This window comes from Schistocerca cancellata, chromosome 3 (genome assembly GCF_023864275.1).
Source record: "Schistocerca cancellata isolate TAMUIC-IGC-003103 chromosome 3, iqSchCanc2.1, whole genome shotgun sequence".
NCBI classification, from domain to species: Eukaryota; Metazoa; Arthropoda; class Insecta; order Orthoptera; family Acrididae; genus Schistocerca; species Schistocerca cancellata.
Window position 1 is genome coordinate 20727783 of NC_064628.1, and position 19719 is coordinate 20747501.

Below are 19719 nucleotides of genomic sequence, written 5' to 3' on the forward strand. Positions count from 1 at the left end.
CGGGTGAAGGGGCGGGTTAGATGGGGGGGGGGGGGGGGGGTTAGGTGTAAGAAAGGGGGGAAGGGACAGAGCGGAAAAGGAGAGAAGTAAAAAGACTGTGGGTGCACTGATGAAACAGAAGGCTGTGTAGTGCTGGAGTGGGAAAAGGGAAGGAGATAGGTGGGTGAAGGACAGTGATTAATGAAGGTTGAGGCCAGGAGGGTTACGGGAATGTAGAATATGGTATATTACAGAGAGAGTTACCACATCTGCAATTCAGAAAAGCTGGTGTTGGTAGGAAGGATCCAGATGGCACAGGCTGTGAAGCAGTCACTGAAATTCGGAACACTATATTAAGCAGTGTGCCCAGCATCTGGGTGGTCCAGCTGTTTCTTGGCCACAGTTTGGCGGTGGCCTCTCATGCAGACAGACAGCTTGTTATTTGTCACGCTCACGTAGAACACAGCACAGTGGTTGGAGCTTAGCTTGTAGATCATATGACTGGTTTCACAGGTAGCCCTGCCTTTGATGGGATAGGTGATGCTTGTGGCTGGACTAGAGCAGATGTGCCTAGACTGGAGTATATGTATGGGACAGGTCTTGCATCTAGATCTATTTCAGAGGTATGAGCCATAAGGCAAGGGGTTGGGAGCAAGGGTTCTGTAAGGATGGCGAGGATACTGTGTAGGTTCAGTGGGCAGCGCAATACCACTGTGGGTGGGGAAGGAAGGATAGTGGGTAGGACATTCCTCATTTCAGGGCACAACAAGAGGTAGTCGAAACACTGGCGTAGAATGTGATTCAGTTGCTCCAGTCCTGTGTGGTACTGAAACATGAGGGGAAGCACTCTGTGGCCCGACGGTGGGACTTTGGGAGGTGATGGGTGAATAGAGAGAATGCATGGGACATCTGTTTCTGTACAAGGTTAGGTGGGTTATTATGGTCTGTGAAGGCCTCAGTGAGACCCTTTGTATATTTTGAAAGGGACTGTTTGTCACTGCAGAACTGATGGCCATGGGTGGCTAGGATAGGCTGTATGGATGTGACTTCTTGGTATGGAATGGGTGGCACCTGTCGAAGTAGAGGTATTGCTACCCACCAACAACCAGCAGTCTTCACTTCAATGACTGCTTCATAGCCTGTGCTATCTTGATCCTTCCTACCAATACCACCTTTTCTGAATTGTGCAGGTGAGAATTCTCCCTGCAATATATCCTACATTCCTGTAACTGTCCTGATCTGAACTTGCAATACTCACTGTCCTTTACCCACCTATCACCTTCCTTGTTCCCCAGCCTTCTATTCCACTACCACACCCACTTTTTACTTCTATCCTTTTCTTTTCTGCCCCCCCCCCCCCCTCCCCCACTGCCTACCGTCTAACCTCACAACTGCACTTAGCTGCACTGTCCTCTTACCACCACATCTATCTATGCTCTCACAAGCAGCACTTAATTGTCCCCTTCTCCTTATGTGATCCTGCTATATCTGCCTCTCACCACTCACTATCCTAGCCTAGCCTCTCCCTTGCCCACACCACCCACATTGCTTCTTCCATCATGTGCTGTAGCTTGCAGTCTGGCTTCAGCAGCCAGAGACAGTGGTCGTGGTCATGTGTGTGAATTGCATTTGTGTGTGTGTGTGTGTGTGTGTGTGTGTGTGTGTGTTTTGTCTAATTCAGAAAAAAGGCCTTTTGTGATTCATCATCTCAACTATAGCAGCAATCTATCCTTTTCATATTATTTGCATTGATCCTACAATTGTGAATTTTAACTGAACACACAAATCAGAAGACAAAACGGCTGTGAAAGTACTATTAGTCTATGGAAAATTGTAATGTAATACTAACCTGTTGTTATAAATTAAGAGAGAATGGAAAAGAAATTACAGACACTGAGGATCAGTGAAGAAGCTTAGGGTAGTGGTGGAAGTGGGATTGGTGATGGTGGTGGTGGTGGTTGTAGAAGTAGTAGCAGAGACAGAATATTAAAACACACATGAGCAACATAAAATTATATTGGTTCCAAATTATCCAGCTTGTACACAGACAGACAGAAAGCACATAGCATAACCAAATCTTAACAAACATACATTTTTCTTTTTTACTAGGGTTAGCCCTCTTACTAGCACAAGGTCTGCTTTTGTCTTGCTTCTAGCAGTGGCTTGCTTCTGATCATTTGCTGTTCCTATCACTATAATTTCACCAGCCTATAGCAGACAACACATTTGTGTATGCTGTGTGTATGAACAATTTAAACTTTTTCTTTTTTCAGTTTATTTTGACCGTTCGTATGTTGGGACTTAGAATTCCGCTTTCTTGTTCTCAGCTGATACCAGTCACGACTTCTGGCAAATGTGTACTGATGTCTAAAACTGCTTGCTTTTGCTACTGAACAGCATCACATATTAATCTTTCTATTTTTAATTTTCATGAAAACTGGTATCAACTGCCCAGAAAAACATCCTCATGAGTTTTTTTTTTAAAATAAATCAGAAAACTCACTCGATACTCTTTTGATAGTGGAAACTCAATAGGCACAGCATTTTGTACAAGTAAGGGAAGAGTAAAGTAAACCTCCATTCACAGGACAGTTCAATAGAGGCACGTGTCTTCATTTATAAACAGGACACTGTGGCTTCTGTACAATGTTCAGTGTCAACTGTCACTCTACAGCAAGAAGGGTTATCAGCACTGGAAGCTGCCCGTTGAATCCAGTACACTGCAGTGATATCACTGGAACATTCATCCTTTTGAGAGAGACAGGGAAGATATGCCTTGTAATGGTTGCCCATAATCAACAACAACAGCTGATGGCCATTTCCTACAGACTATGGCTTCTAGGCATCCAAAGGAAAATGCAAAAGAACCATATGCTTCCCTTTTTAGAGATAATGGCGACAAACAAATTGATAGACACAATTATGTACTACATAAATGTCTCAACATTGTCAATTTGGTATTTAGATGTCCATTATTAACAACAGCACAAGTCCTCCAGAACCATGAAAGTTAATTTGAACCAATGGTGTCCGTTTCTCTTCCTCAATGAGTGTCTATTTCTATGACACCTGGTGATTGTCATGGATGAGTGTGGAAGTGACCATGTACAATGTGTGCCACAAGTGTACAGTCTCATGGATTCAGAAGGCAAAACATAAGCCAGTCATGTTTTGGACAGGTATTGTGTACAGATGCTGGATGCCTCATCAATATCAAGGATAATATTAGGGCTTCACTATCAAGGATAATTTGAGGGCTGGGACAGGATCCTGCACTCTACTATGCAGCTCTACTGCCAGAATTCTATTGGTGAGTTAGTCTCAAGACAGTAGTGCACAAGTACACCATACTCATCTATTCAACACCCTCCCTTCAGGAGGCTGGAATCAACTGCATCAACCCTCACACACTGGGCCACCACTGACGTGTGACATAGGTTTGAGCAGAAACATCTTTATCACATTGTGCCAAGTAGAATCCACATGTTTTCACGAAGAAGAGGTTGGAGCAACGATGTACTGAATGTTAACCAGCACCAGATTTTGAAAGCTGTGAGAAGAGGTACACTTTCATTTTGGTTACCATTTTATTTCACAGTAAAGCTATCTTTTTTGTTCAATGGGATTAATTCTTTCACTCCCAGCTTACTATGAATAGAAGCCCACATTTTCACATATACCGAGGCACCAAAGAAAAAGGTATAATGCATTCAAATACAGAGATATGTAAACAGGCAGAATATGGCACTGCAGTCAGCAATGCTTACACAAGACAACAAGTGTCTGGTGCAGTTGTTAGATCAGTTACTGCTGCTACAATGGCAGGTATTTAAGTGAGTTTGAATATGGCGTTATACTCTGCACATGAGCGATGGGACACAGCATCTCTGAGGTAACGATGAAGTGGTGATTTTCCCATACAACCATTTCACGAGTACCGTGAATATCAGGAATCTGGTAAAACATCAAATCCCCAACACTGCTGTGGCCAGGAAAAGATCCTGCAAGAATGGGAGCAATGACAACTGAAGAGAATTGATCAACATAACAGAAGTGCAACACTTCCACAAAATGCTGCAGATTTCAATGCTGGGCCATCAACAAGTGTCAGTGTGTGAAACATTAAACATAACACCATCATTATAGACTTTTCGAGCTGAAGGCCTACTCTTATACTCTTGATGACTGCATGACACAAAGCTTTATGCCTTGCCTGGGCCAGTCAACAATCACATTGGAGTGTCAATGACTGGAAACATGTTGCCTGGTCAGACAAGTCTTGTTTCAACTTATATCAAGTGGATGGATGTGGATGTGTACAGGTATGGAGACAATCTCATGAATCCATGGACACTGCATGTCAGAAAGAGAATGTTCAAGCTGGTGGAGGCTCTGTAATGGTGAGAGGCGTGTGCAGTTGGAATGATCTGGGAGCCCTGATATGTCTAGATATGACTCTGACAGGTGACATGTACATAAGCATCCTGTCTGATTACCTGGATCCATTCATGTCCATGGTGCATTCTGATGGACTTCGGCAATTTCAGCAGGGCAATACAACACCCGACAAGTCCACAATTGCTACAGAGTGGCTCCAGGAACACTTTTCTGAATTTAAACACTTCCGCTGGCCACCAAACTCCCCAGACATGAACACTATTGAGTGTATCTTGGATGCCTTGCAACACATTGATCAAGAGAGATCTCCACCACCTCATACCCATATGGATTTATGGACAGTCCTGCAGGATTCATGGTGTCAATTCCGTCCAGCACTACTTCAGACATCAGTCGAGTCCATACCATGTCGTGTTGCAGCACTTCTGCATGCTTGCGGATGCCCTACACAATATTAGGCAGGTGTATCAGTTTCTTTGGCTCTTCAGTGTATATGCAAGGGACACCAAGCTTCTTTTTGAGCAGTTCTTGTTACATGACTACACAGTGAGTGGACCGTTAGCGCAAAAATTACACGGTCTGGAAGACTGTAAACTGAGTCTTTGAAATGAGGAACTAAGTCACAAATTAATATTTAATTCTTTTATTGATGATCAATTTTTATATTACACACAGCAGCTGTCCAATGACATATCAGTCTCAGTGTATGCATTGCAAGCGTACGTAAAATTCTGACACCCACTAAAAAATCTTTGTCTGTTGCACAGCAAGACAGGCAGTTACAATCCTATCCATCAGTTCCTTTTAAATTTCTACAGAGGTTTCATAAATTAGTGACCGTGTAATCCCACAGGGAAAAAATACCACCAACATCAATGGACAAACATAAACAATTTACAGATACTTGCTTTATAAGCACTGCTCATTCAAGACCTTGTATTTCCTGAAATATACATTTCTGGCCACTGGTTCCTGATTTAGAAATACTCAGTATTTCATACAGTGGAAAAACCAGGTTGAAATAATATGAATTAGGAGGTACTGAACAGCAGACAGGCACATTTAAAAGCAGACACTTAATTTTTCCCTAAATCAGACAGTCTACTTTTAAATCTGCCTGACTGCAGTTCAGTGTCTCCTCAATGTGAGGAGTAGCTATTTATATTATATAAATTCATATTATTGATGCACAGTGTATGGACCTCTAATGCCAATGTAATTGTAGGACACCCTGTATAACCCTATGGGCAGACAATTTATTTTACCTGTTTCTGATACTCAAAATCTAGATCACATGTTTTTGTATGTACGTTTATCAAGAAACTCAATTTGTTCAAGTTAATCCATTATTGGTTGCAGCAGCTACATTGTCTGCGATGAAGTAACCCACAGTTGGCAGTCCATGTCTTAACATTTATCATATCAACACAAGGGACGTTGTGTACGTTTTTAGGTTAGAATCAGGATGCAGGCACACTCTCTTATGACTGAAGTTAAAATAACAGAAAACGCCCACAAAACTGCTTAAGGCTACACAGAAAAGTAAGGGTAGCTTATTTCATGCGAGTAATAGAGGGTAGAGTAATAATACAGAACAACTTTTTACCTGTATCAAAAATTTACAGAGCTCTGGATAGATAGAGATCCTGTGCCTTCCTGAGCACCACATGCATATATGATTAGAAAAGTTAAATACAAAATAAATAAAAAGCAAAATGTGGTTTAAGTTCTACAGCAGGGTTTCCCAAACATTTCCTCTGATGGAACTTTGAGAATCTTGGTACTTTAATGGAACATCTTGTTTTTGAAGGTTAACAAAATTTTTAAAAAATTAGATAATTTGTTTTATTCAATGATTGCATAATTTTAAATCTTAACTCACAACACACAAATCATAATAAAATTTTCAACGAATGAGTATCACCAAATGCCGAGAAAAATAAATACAAATATGCTATGTTATTAATAACATTCTGAGAAGCAAAGTTGCTACTCACCATATAGCTGACATGCTGAATTGCAGACAGGCACAATAAAAAGACTCTCACAAACTTTTTGTTGTGCCTATCTGCAACTCAGCATCTTCGCTATATGGTGATTAGCAACTTCCCTTCTCATAATATTCTTACATTTCATCCCGGATTTCCCATTGTTCCATGTTATTAATAGTTCTTTTGCACAGCACTTACACACTTCCCACAGAACACCAGTGTTTGGCAGAACACAGTTTGGGAAACACTCTACAAGATAAATATGGTGCTTCTCATTTATTGCTATGTTGTCCTGCATAAAACTGACAAAAAAATTAGTTAATATGTTAAGTGTAAAAGACTAGCCATTACCCATGGCTGCACTTGTTTATCAGTAGTTTTGCTATGATGAGTGATGGTAAATAAGGAAGCTACTGTATGTGCAATAACGTCAGCTGCCCTCATACGTCTGCCTGGTTGGATAAGCATAACTTGTCATGCATGCCCTTCCAACTGCTGCAAACCACGACAATGTGGCATTCACAGCATTTCTGCTGAGTAGTGCGTGCAGAGGGGCACGGGCAGGAGCATCCATCTATGCCTCAGGGTATCTAAGTAGCTGTTGTTGTCACTGTCGTCAGTCCAGAGACCAGTTTGGTGCAGATCTCCACGCTACCCTATCCTGTGCAAACCGCTTCATCTCGAAGTACTTACTCCAACCTACATCTGTCTGAATCTGCTTAGTGTAGTCATCTCTTGGTCTCCCTCTATAATTTTTACCCTCCATGCTGCCCTAAAATACTAAACTGGCGATCCCTTGATGCCTTAGAACATGTCCTACCAACCTCCTCCTAGTCAAGTTGTGCCACAAATTCCTCTTCTCCCCAATTGTATTCAGTACCTCCTCATTAGTTACGTGATATATCCATCTAATCTTCAGCATATTTTCTGTAGTACCACTTTTTGAAAGTTTCAATTCTCTTCTTGTCTAAACTATTTATCATCCATGTTTCACTTCCATACATGGCTACACTTCTTATAAACACTTTCAGAAAAGTCTTCCTGACACTTAAATCTATACTCAATGTTAACAAATTTTTCTTCTTTAGAAAAGCTTTCCTTGCCATTGCCACTACACATTTTATATCCTCTCTACTTCCACCACCATCAGTTATTTTGCTCCCAAAACAGCAAAACTCCTCTACTACTTTAAGTGTCTCATTTCCTAATCTAATTCCCTCGGCATCACCTGTTTAATTTGACTACATTCTATTATCCTCATTTTGCTTTTGTTGGTGTTCATCTTATATCCTCCTTTCAAGACACTGTCCATTCCATTCAACTGTTCTTACAGGTCCTTTGCTGTCTCTGACAGTATTGCAATGTCATCGGCAAACCTCAAAAGTTTTAATTTCTTCTCCATGCACTTTTATTTCAACTCCAAATTTTTCTTTTACTGCTTGCTCAATATACAGACTGAATAACATCAGGGATAGGCTACAGCCCTGTCCCACTCCCTTTCCAGCTGCTGCTTCCCTTTCATGCCCCTCAACTCTCATAACTGCCCAAATAGCCTTTCGTTCCCTTTATTTTACCCCCACCACACTCAGAATTTGAAAGCGAGTGTTCCAGGCAACATTGTCAAAAGCTTTCTCTAAGTCTTCAAATGCTAGAAATGTAGGTTTGCCTTTCCTTAATCTATCTTCTAAGATGCATCATAGGGTCAGTAGTGTCTCATATGTTCCAACATTTCTATGGAACCCAAACTGATATTCCCCAAGGCTGAATTCTACCAGTTTTTCCATTTGTCTATAAATAATTCGTGTTAGTATTTTGCAGCCATGACTTATTAAACTGATAGTTCAGTAATTTTCACGTCTGTCAACACCTGCTTCCTTTGGGATTGGAATTATTATATTCTTCTTGAAGTCTGAGGTTATTTTGCCTGTCTCATACATCTTGCTCAGTAGAGTTTTGTCAGGGCTGGCTCTCCCAATGCTATCAGTAGTTCTAATGGAGCATTATCCACTCCTGGGGCCTTCTTTCAACTCAGGTCTTTCAGTGCTCTGTCAAACTTGTCACACAGTTTTGTATCTCCCATTTCCTCTTCATATACGTACTCTTCCATTTCCATAATATTGCCCTCTAGTATTATCAGACCAATTGTGTGATTGGATTGAGGAGTTCCTAGATAACAGGACGCAGCATGTTATTCTCAATGGAGAGAAGTCTTCCGAAGTAAGAGTAATTTCAGGTGTGCCGCAGGGGAGTGTCATAGGACCGTTGCTATTCACAATATACATAAATGACCTGGTGGATGACATCGGAAGTTCACTGAGGCTTTTTGCAGATGATGCTGTGGTGTACCGAGAGGTTGTAACAATGGAAAATTGTACTGAAATGCAGGAGGATCTGCAGCGAATTGACGCATGGTGCAGGGAATGGCAATTGAATCTCAATGTAGACAAGTGTAATGTGCTGCGAATATACAGAAAGATAGATCCTTTATCATTTAGCTACAAAATAGCAGGTCAGCAACTGGAATCAGTTGATACCATAAATTATCTGGGAGTACGCATTAGGAGTGATTTAAAATGGAATGATCATATAATGTTGATCGTCGGTAAAGCAGATGCCAGACTGAGATTCATTGGAAGAATCCTAAGGAAATGCAATCCGAAAACAAAGGAAGTAGGTTACAGTACGCTTGTTCGCCCACTGCTTGAATACTGCTCAGCAGTGTGGGATCCGTACCAGATAGGGTTGATAGAAGAGATAGAGAAGATCCAACGGAGAGCAGCGCGCTTCGTTACAGGATCATTTAGTAAAGGCGAAAGTGTTACGGAGATTATAGATAAACTCCAGTGGAAGACTCTGCAGGAGAGACGCTCAGTAGCTCGGTACGGGCTTTTATTGAAGTTTCGAGAACATACCTTCACCGAAGAGTCAAGCAGTATATTGCTCCCTCCTACGTATATCTCGCGAAGAGACCATGAGGATAAAATCAGAGAGATTAGAGCCCACACAGAGGCATACCGACAATCCTTCTTTCCACGAACAATATGAGACTGGAATAGAAGGGAGAACCGATAGAGGTACTGAAGGTACCCTCCGCCACACACCGTCAGGTGGCTTGCGGAGTATGGATGTAGATGTAGATGTATAGAACCTCTATGTAGTCCTTCCACCTTCCTGCTTTCCCTTCTTTGCTTAGATTTGGTTTTCTATCTGAGCTCTTGATATTCATACAAGTGGTTCTTTTTTCTCCAAAGGTCTCTTTAATTTTCCTGTAGGCAGTATCTGTCTTATCCCTATTGATATATGCCTCTACATCCTTACATTTGTCCTGTAGCCATCTCTGCTTGGCTATTTTTCCCTTCCCGTCCCTCTCATTTTTGAGACATTTGTATTCTTATTTGCCTGGTTCATTAACTGCATTTTTGTATTTTCTCCTTTCATCAATTAAATTCAATATCTCTGCTTTTACCTAAGGATTTCTACCAGTCCTTATCTTTTTACCTACCTGATCCTCTGCTGCCTTCACTATTTCATCTCTCAAAGCTACCCATTCTTTTTCTATTATATTTCTTTCACCCGTTCTTATCAATCGTTCCCTAATGCTCTCTCTGAAACTCTCTACAGCCTCTAGTTCTTTCAGTCTGTCCCAGTCCCATCTCCTTAAATTCCTACCTTTTTGCAGTTTCTTCAGTTTTTGTCTACAGTTCATATCCAATGAATTGTGGGTAGAGTCCACAATTTAAAACCTGGTTCCTAAATCTCTATCTTACCATTATATAATCTATCTGAAATATTCCCGTGTCTCCAGGCCTCTTCCACATATACAACCTTCTTTCATGATTCATAAACCAAGTGTTGGCTATGATTAAGGTATGCTCTTTGCAAAATCCTACCAAGCGGCATCGTCTTTCATTCCTTACCCCCATTCCATATTCACCTACTACTTTTCCTTCTCTTCCTTTTCCTACTATTAAATTCCAGTCACCTATGACTATTAAATTTTCGTCTCCCCTCACTATCTGAATGATTTCTTTTCTGTCATCAAACATTTCTTCAATGTCTGCATCATATGCAGGCTAGTTGGGATATAAGTTTGTACTACTGTGGTAGGCGTGGGCTTTGTGCCTATCTTGGCTAAAATAATGCAATCACTATGCTGTTCATAGTAGCTTACCCACGCTCCTATTTTTTTATTCATTATTAAACCTACTCCTGCATTACCCCTATTTGATTTTGTATTTACAATCCTGTATTTACCTGACCAAAAGTCTTGTTCCTCCTGCCACCGTACTTCACTAATTCCCACTATATCTAACTTTAACCTATCCATTTCCCTTTTAAAATTTTCTAACCTACCTGCCTGATTAAGAGATCTGACATTCCATGCTCCAACCCGTAGAATGCCAGTTTTGTTTCTCCTGATAATGATGTCCTCCTGAGTAGTCCTCACCCAGAGATCCGAATGTGGGACTATTTAACCTCTGGAATATTTTATCCAAGAGGACACCATCATCGTTTAACCATACAGTAAAGCTGCATGCCCTCAGGAAAAATTACGACTTTAGTTTCCCCTTGCTTTTAGCCATTTGCAGTACCAGCACAGCAAGGCCATTTTGGTTAGTGTTACAAGGCCAGATCAGTCAATCATCCAGACAGTTGCCCCTGCAACTACTGAAAAGGCTGCTGCCCCTCTTCAGGAACCACACATTTGTCTGGCCTCTCAACAGATACCCCTCCGTTGTGGCTGCACCTACGGTATGGCTATCTGTATCACTGAGGCATGCAAGCCTCCTCTCCAATAGCAAGATCCATGGTTCATGGGGGACTTAACATTATATTATGTGCAACGCATTAAAAATTTTTTTTACCATGGTTTACATTCATTATGCAAAGGAAAAAAAAATGTCCATTCCCTACTTTGTCATCTTAACAGTTGACTTGTTCCCCCTTCTAAAGTAGACAATGTTCTTAGAGTCCAAACTACCTCCATACCTCATTTCCTCAAAACTGGTTCTCTAGTCAGTCACAAAAATGTAACAGACAGAGTTACTTTTGAATTTATAATATTGATATGGATTACATTCTAGCATCTTACTCATGTAGAACTACTAATATGGGAAAATGACAGATTGTTACATGTATTACACAGAATAAAAGTTCAAAAACACGGAGACACGTAGAGTTTGCAGAGACCAGCACATAGAAACAAATATGTGCTTGTGTATTAATACTGAAAAATATTTTACCATTAATTATAACTGTACATAGATACTCACTGGGGAATTTTGAGCTTTTTATGAGGAATATAGTCCCCTTACTATGGTATTTGTCAGGAAGCTGCAAGCAGTTAATGCCTATGGTGGCATTTAATGTAGATTTTCTTATGAATTCTGATAAGAGAAGTGATCTGGAAATATTATTTGTATCCTATAATTTGGTCTCAGTAATTCACTTTCCAACGCGGGTGGATAAAGACAGTAGACCTTGAACTGTTAACATTTTCTTCAACGTAGCTCAAAGCAAGAAAATAACTGTACAGCCAGCACAGTAAAGATAGTCTTCTGTGGAAATCACAAAAATTAATGACTCCAGAACAAACGTTTCTAAGTATAGTTTACATGAGAAGACCTAGGATTAAATTTATAATGAACCAAATGCTGACATAAAATTTAATCTATCCTGGAATACATTCATGCCACTATTTGAAAATAGCTTCACGTCACAGTAAACAGATATGTAAATAGAGAGAGAGAGAGAGAGAGAGAGAGAGAGAGAGAGAGAGAGAGAGAGAGGAAAGTAAGAAAGAAAGAAAGAAACATGGATCACTAGTGGGATTAAAGTATAAATGGAAATGAATCTGTTGGCAAGAGCAAGTAAAAATCCTGCAGTAGATGTTCATTACAAAAACTACTAAGAAAGGTATCAAAGAACGCACATGTTATATTAGAAATTCCAACAACAGAATTCAGTCTATATGGAATGTAGTGAAATGAGAAACAGGGCATGGAACAGGACAGTATCACTACTGATTTAATAATTGGCAACCAATGCCGTACAATTGCAATGAAGTCATTAGATGTTCAATTGACTCTTTTATTAGAACTTGTTAAGTGTTTCGGGATTACACCCATCTTCAGACATCACAAACTTCAACTCCTTCCTAACCAACCAGGCGTACAGTCTTGACAACTCAAAGAAAATGTCGAGTAACATATGACTGCGACACAAGCACTCTTGAAGCAGAGCATAACATGTTCTAATAAAAAAGTCAATTGAACATCCCATGACTTTATTGCGATTGTACAGCACTGGTTGCCAATTATTAGCATAAAAATGATCGCAGGCCTCAGACGGGATTTTATGTCCTGTATATCACTACTGATTTAAGTACAAGGGCTACAAATAAGCAGTCGCGGGTAGCAAGTATGTTTAAGAATCATTTCTTGGGTGTAGCAGAAAATATAGGGAACAGTTTAAGAGAAAAATCACAGCAATATGTTGAAAAAGCAACTCACATAAAAGTCTATCATAAGGATGTATCATATATTCTCTCAAAAATAAAAGATGATATGGATTTGATGGTGTTTCCAACACACTACTAATGACTTGTTCCCATAAAATAACCATTCGTCACTTTTTCAAGGTATTTCCCCACTGAGTTTGAAATATGCCATTGTCAAACCCCTCAAAGATACTATAATTTTCGATGTGATAGCGTCTGCAGCTGCGCTGAATGGTTTGAATGATTGCTTGAAGCCTTCAAGCTGCCATTTTCTTTATTTCCTGTATGATTGTACAATTTCGGCCTTAGGCCATTTTCAAGCATCTAAAAAGGAAGTTTCATACATTATATATATTAGTACATGATTTAAAGAACACACGACAATAAACGACAATATCCCACCCACATGTGCTACACATTTAAAAGACACCAACCACAAAACACCTAAAATAGATGAATCACTTCAAATATTACTTAAGCTACAGAAAGAAAAAATCATGGATGTAATGGAAGAAATTGAAATCTAAATACATCTAGAAGATCAGTCAGTCAAAGTTTTAAATGAGCAAAAAGACCAGCGAAATGGGAAATTTCTAGACAACTTTCTACCAGTTCTAGGGCGAAGTGTTACAGAAGCGTAGAATGTAAAATTATCACTACACTCATTAATAAATATGACTGTAATGATAACCATAAAGCAGTTTTTACTAGACTCTCATGGTCCTCAGTACTATTTCATTAGAATACTGTGATAAATGAGATATATAAGATCTTTGTACCAACTATTCAAAAATGACGTGCTCCTACAATAACAGAACAAATATTTACAAGTTATTTCAAAGAAACTACATACAGTCATATTTACACCAATGATGAACGGTAATTAAATATAACTGAGAACAAAAGCATATGCAGGTTATGTAGCAAAATTCTGTAAAATAATTATAATCTTCCTAGTGTTATGTATGTTATATATAAGAGCTTTGCAACAACTGCTCGAAAGTAGCGTGCTCCTAAAATAGTGTGAACACTTCAAACTAATTTATGAGCATAACATATGTCATACGAGCAACGACGTATATGACATAATCTGTTATCACAGAAAACCATCCATAAAGTGTTACAATGCGCCTAGTATATCTACAGGTATGACTTGTTCCTACATAAAGATCACAAGTGTCACTAATGTATCTACTGTATGGAACTCCCGTTTTAGATACTTGAAAATGGCCTAAGGCTGAGATTGTACAATCATACAGGAAATAAAGAAAATGGCAGCTGAAGGCTTCAAGAAATCATTCAAAAGAGGTGACATGTCGGTAATGACCAATCTGTTTCACTCCAAATTTTTTGAGTAGGTGATGTATTCTACAATAGTACCCCACCCGAAAAACTATAATATACTGACTAAATAACAGTTGGATTTAAGAAGAGTTGGATAGTGTTATATCTAACCAAAAGGATAAAGGAAGTTTTACTTAGTAATTCAACCAACATAACCACATGAAATTCTTCTCACTGGGGAAGAAAATCAAGTTGCAGTTCCCAAGAGTCAATCTTAAGTCTGCTATTGTTGTCATATATGTAAATAATTTTTGATTTAATACGTAATGAGCAGAATTAGCTCTTTTTGCAGAGGACACTATTATTGTAATCAATTCAAGCATACCTACAGCAACAGAAGAAATGGTAAACACTGTTCTTAAATATATCACTGACTGGTTTTCGGCGTGAAGTCACTCTCAATCGAAAAAAGGAGACAACATATTCAGTTTTGTAAATGTAAAGGACCATCATTGGTAAGTGTAACACATGGCGAGGAAATTATAAATTGGGTGTAAACTTCAAAATTTTTAAGTGTCCACACAGATGAATATTTAAACTGGAGAAAGCACTTTTGGAACTCTAAAGCAAGTTAGTTCAGTCACTGTTGCACTTAGCAGATCTTGGGTACAGAGAAATCAGTAAGTTGACATATTTTGCACATCTTCATTCAATAATGTCATAAGGAATAATGTTCTGGTGTAACTCATCCTTAAGGAGCAGCCTACATTGCTCAAGAAATAACTTGAATAATATGCGGTGCTCATCCACAATCCCCACACATCTGTTTAAGGAGTTAGCCATTCTGACTACTGCTTCACAGTATATTTATTCCCTAATGAAGTTTATTGTAAATAATCCACTGCAGATCAAAGTAACAATGACTCGCATAATTACAATACAAGAAGAAAAATGACATTTATTATTTCAAATTAAGGTTGACTTTAGCACTAAAAGAGGATCACGCACACTGAAACCAAAATTTATGATTACTTGCCCTGTTAAAAAATGTCTGACAGATGGCAAAGTAAAATTTAAAAACAAATTAAAAAAGTTTCTCCTTGGTAACTTCTCCTACTCCTTAGAAGAATTTCTATTACCATAAAGTGTAAAGGCAGTAGATAGGAACTACTAATACACACCTGTGTATTTAATAATAAAAAACAATAATAATTAAAAAATGTCAGCACACACCCACATATTTGCAAACTAATTTATTTACACGTAAAATGACTTGTTCCACATCCATGCATTCTCTATGCTCAGATGGAACATCTCTGCTCTATTGCCTGCAACCCTCTCCCCTTAGAATTGGAAAAGAAAGTGGGTGGACGATATGAACCACAATCAGGCTGGCCTTTCCTTTCTTCTTCTTCTTCTTCTTCTTCTTCTTTTTAAATCAAGTACACAGATTTAGTCTGGGTTGGGTTAAGCTTTCTGTCTTATAGGTCAGCCAAATGCGCAGTGCATGCACTACACGTTAGACAACATAAAAAGGTCTTAGCTGAAACACAATGAAGTTTATAGCTATATCAACATTCAAAAAACTTCAATGACTAGAAACTAACCTGTAGATTGCCCAGATTCTCATAATGAGAAACAAATTGCTGGCTTATGATGGGCGGCACGTGACGCAATCGATCATTCAGCAACCATGGTTCAAGACTTTCCAAATAGACAGCTTTCGTTACTTCATCATTACTGCAGGCATCCCACAACTTTCCAAACAGCAAGTCCCTGCCATAGAAGTAAAAAACCAACGGTAGGGCAAAATAACTTTCTATTATTCTCTGTATGCCTATTTTGAACTTTTAAGGAAGTGATATATAAATATCTGTTGAGTGGTGGCAGCATGAATTTTAATAAGGAACATAAAATTATTACAGCACACAACGTTTTCTGGAACTGGTCCTCTTATAGTCAGCAGCACTGAGAACAGTCATATCAGTCATGTCACAAACAGCAAAATCATTTTTTTAGTCGTGTGCAATTATATATTGCAAAACAATTAAGATTATTCATTTTGTTACCTTTGTGAAAGCGGCCAAGCCAGTTCACATCTGGTATTGGTTGGTTGAGGTTTAAGGGATTACAGGTGAGGTCATCAGTTCCTTGTTCACGTGGTATTTCATTTGGAGTTACTGGCGAGTGGCAGAAATTTGATAAAATTATGAAAGCATATAACAGTGGAAATATCAATGTACTGAAAGCAATATTGGTGCCAGAGCTGAGAAATAATTTAAGGCAAAGGAAAAGTATACTGGTCAGGCCACCCTAAATAGCTCAGAGCAGATGAGGAGTCTCATAGGACTCAGTTAAGGCAAGAGAAATCTTAGCTCATCCACCCCCTGCCAACTTGGATAAGAGCAAAATCAATTACAGAGTAAAGAACACCTTTTAGCTGCGATATTCATAATAGTAAATGTGAAAAGACTGAAAACATAATGAACATCAGCTGGAATGATAATAATAAAAAGGCGAGAGAAGAAAGTCACGTCTGTAGATGGGTGTGGCTACACGAGTGTCAGCCAGGGATCTGCATGCAATGGGAGCCATCATTTCCACAGCCCCACCCAAAATCCATTTTAGACAGTATGTTAAAGAGAGAGAACAGCACCCAATATTCATTGGAATGATAACCCTAAAATGGAAAATGTGGTGCGGCAGAAAAAAGGGGGCTAACTGCCTCTAAGAGCAATTAAAACAGTGTAAAAGAAGGATGACCAAGGAGGCTGGCAGAAGAAAAAGGGTCGAGAGTCCACAGACTAAGCATGCTGTTGGAGATGCCACACTCCCACCCACCCTGCCCCCACCATTAAAGTAGTTTAAAATGTCATACTTAAGAATAAAAATCACTTTCACTAAGAAAATGGAAAACCAGTTACACTGTCCGTGAGTCATCTGCCAATATTCAGGCAAAGAATCCAGGATGCCAGGCTTAGCAGGAAGTGCCAAAAGCAGATGTCATTCTAAAGATGTGAGCCACTGTCTATAAGGTTCTGCAAACCACAATGTAAGATTGATTTGTTACATAAAATGAAACAATGCATTAATCTGGTACGATCAATACAGAGGCAACAATGGAAGAAGAAGTGTCACGCAGCAGTAGTCTCTTTGACAGTGCAGAGTTTGTCAGAGGTGTCAGTGACACAATGCATGTTCCATTATTAAGTGAGGAGTGATCTTATTTGCAACTGCAAATCTGCACATGAAACTGTCAAAGTGAATGTTGGACGATTAATCACATCCCTAGTCAAATGGTTGGCCAGTTCATTCCCTGGGATATCAAGATGACTTGGGATCCAGAGAAGGAAAACTGAGCAGGCAGTACGACTAAGTTCAGGCAGGTCACGAATTGCCAATATTGAGGGTGACAAGAGGAGACTGCTCACTGAGTCATTACAAATCAAAATACAGTCAAGGTGGTCTGTTTAATGAAATGTAAGGCTCTGCTGGCCACTATCAGCTTTACTGTAAAATACACTACACACTGCTGGCAAAAAATTTTGTTCTTGACTGGCAGGGGATATTAACTCATGTCCTCTCTTACCAGTGGTTTTAGAGTCATTAGTATATATATCATTGTAACACCTGGATACTCCTGAAGAACCCGACAGGAACAGACATGGAAAGGCGATAGGGGGTGAGAGATTTTAGAACCTTGAAAAAGATGGGTCTTATTTCTGGTCTGGGTACTAACCAAGGCAGAATGTGTGGGAAAATGCTGGGAGTATATTCTAAGACAGAGGTCCTCCAGAGGCAGTCCAACTGGTGATACTGCCCAAGGGTAGGTGTCAGGGGTTCAATGTCCCTCGTTGCAAAAAGAATTTTATAAGTTGTATGATTTGGAAATTGTCAGGTGGTGATTATGTAAGTGAGTAAGAGTTAGTACCATTGGAATGGAAGAAGGAAAAATGCCAAGTGAAGGTTTTTCAGATGACACCTTGGAGCTGAAGTTTGGCAAAGGCTACAGGTAGGGAGCTACATCAAACATCGTCATAGATGCAGGGGTAATCCACGGTCTGATAGGGGTCATTAGCCCACTGATGCTGATGAAGAGTGTAACACTCCAGCACAGAAACCTGCAAGATGCCATTTCTTGGATTTGTGAGGAGCTGAATGATTAGCAACTCTAATGTGAAACAATCAGTGGGATAAACCCCAACAAATAAAAATGTGTAGGGAGCCTCAAAAGCCACAGCTGTGGAGGGTTAGTAAAATGTGATGGTGACAAGCTCTCTTACACCTTATGTTGCTCAGAAGGGTCTCCAATGATGTGTTGATGTTTATGAAACCCCCGAAACATTGCTGTCTCCAACCTAACCATATGGATGGCTGTGGATTGTCCCTCCTAGAAACCACACTCATAAGAGGACAAAAGGCTCCATGATTTGAGAACACAGCATAATTCTCAGGTTACCATACTTTCAAGCAGTCTGTAGAGCATATTTTTAATAAGGTATTGAGCCTTAGTTCACAGCTGCTGAAAAGTTCGGAGGGTTGTCAGTGAAGATGTTGCTCGAGGCACTGGAGGGCCCTTCGACAATCCTGAAGTGCCACTGCTATGTCTTTGGTCAAGATCAATAGCTGAAACGGTGCTGTGGGTGGTGCTGAAGCAGTTAGGAAATCAGAAGGTCCCTACTAGACAAGGTGGTACTTCCTCATGGTGTGGAGTGAGGAGGAGGGGTGGGAGTGAGAGGCAGGGGCATTGAAATTTGTCAGAGGAAAAGGGGGGAGGAGGGGAGTTGTTGGATTAAGGGGATTATCTGAAGGTGAGTTAAATAAACATTAGAAAATGGGATCACTTGCTCTTGCACTGCTATTGCTTCCCATACACTTGCTATCTACTCAATGACAACATCTGTGCGAACTAATTTACAGACAGAAGGCATGGTAAATTTGAGGAGTTGGTGAATGGTCATCAGTGAAGAATGTTTGTTGGAGAAGAACACATATGGACGAACAAGAAGAAATTAGTAGCTCCTGTTGTTTAGCATGTGACAATATTATCCACTGCAGTTCTATTGGATCATCATGTTGAGGGTGTCCTGGTTAGACATGAAGTAACCTGGAGAGCAGGTCACGTGTCAACGTCTCTGAGTCACTATTGGTGGAGGGTAAACATCATCAATGAACATGGTTCGGAATCCAATGGCATGGGGGGAATGGCACCTCCAGGGTGACAGGAGTAACTTTCTCTTGAGATTTCTTCTTCTCCTCTTCCTCCTCCTCCTCTTTCACATTTGGCAGTTGATATTTACATGAGGGTTTATCTATTGGGAGTGTAGGAACAAAACAAAGAGTGGGCAGCCCTGGGACTCTCAGTCTGTGGCTCCTTCCATCACTGGCTGGAGTCAGGTCTCTGATATGTTGATTTTTAGGGAAAGGGTTCCCGAGATAGAGTGGTTCTGAAGATGGCACCACATTAATCATGAGAAGGGGGGAGTGTCCATTGTCAAATTTATTTTCAAAACTACTGGGTATTGGTGTCACAGTAAATACTTCAGTTCCTGCTGATGACCTGGCCAC

General features: G+C 39.9%; 1 protein-coding gene across 1 annotated transcript in view; it reads right to left on the reverse strand.

Annotated features, from left to right (window-relative positions):
* Positions 1 to 19719, reverse strand: part of LOC126176813 (vacuolar protein sorting-associated protein 8 homolog) — a 207495-nt gene that overhangs the window by 126334 nt on the left and 61442 nt on the right. Inside the window, exon 11 of the mRNA XM_049923995.1 lies at positions 15759 to 15927. Coding sequence (XP_049779952.1) covers positions 15759 to 15927 — 169 coding nt within the window. The remainder of the gene's footprint in view (positions 1 to 15758; positions 15928 to 19719) is intronic.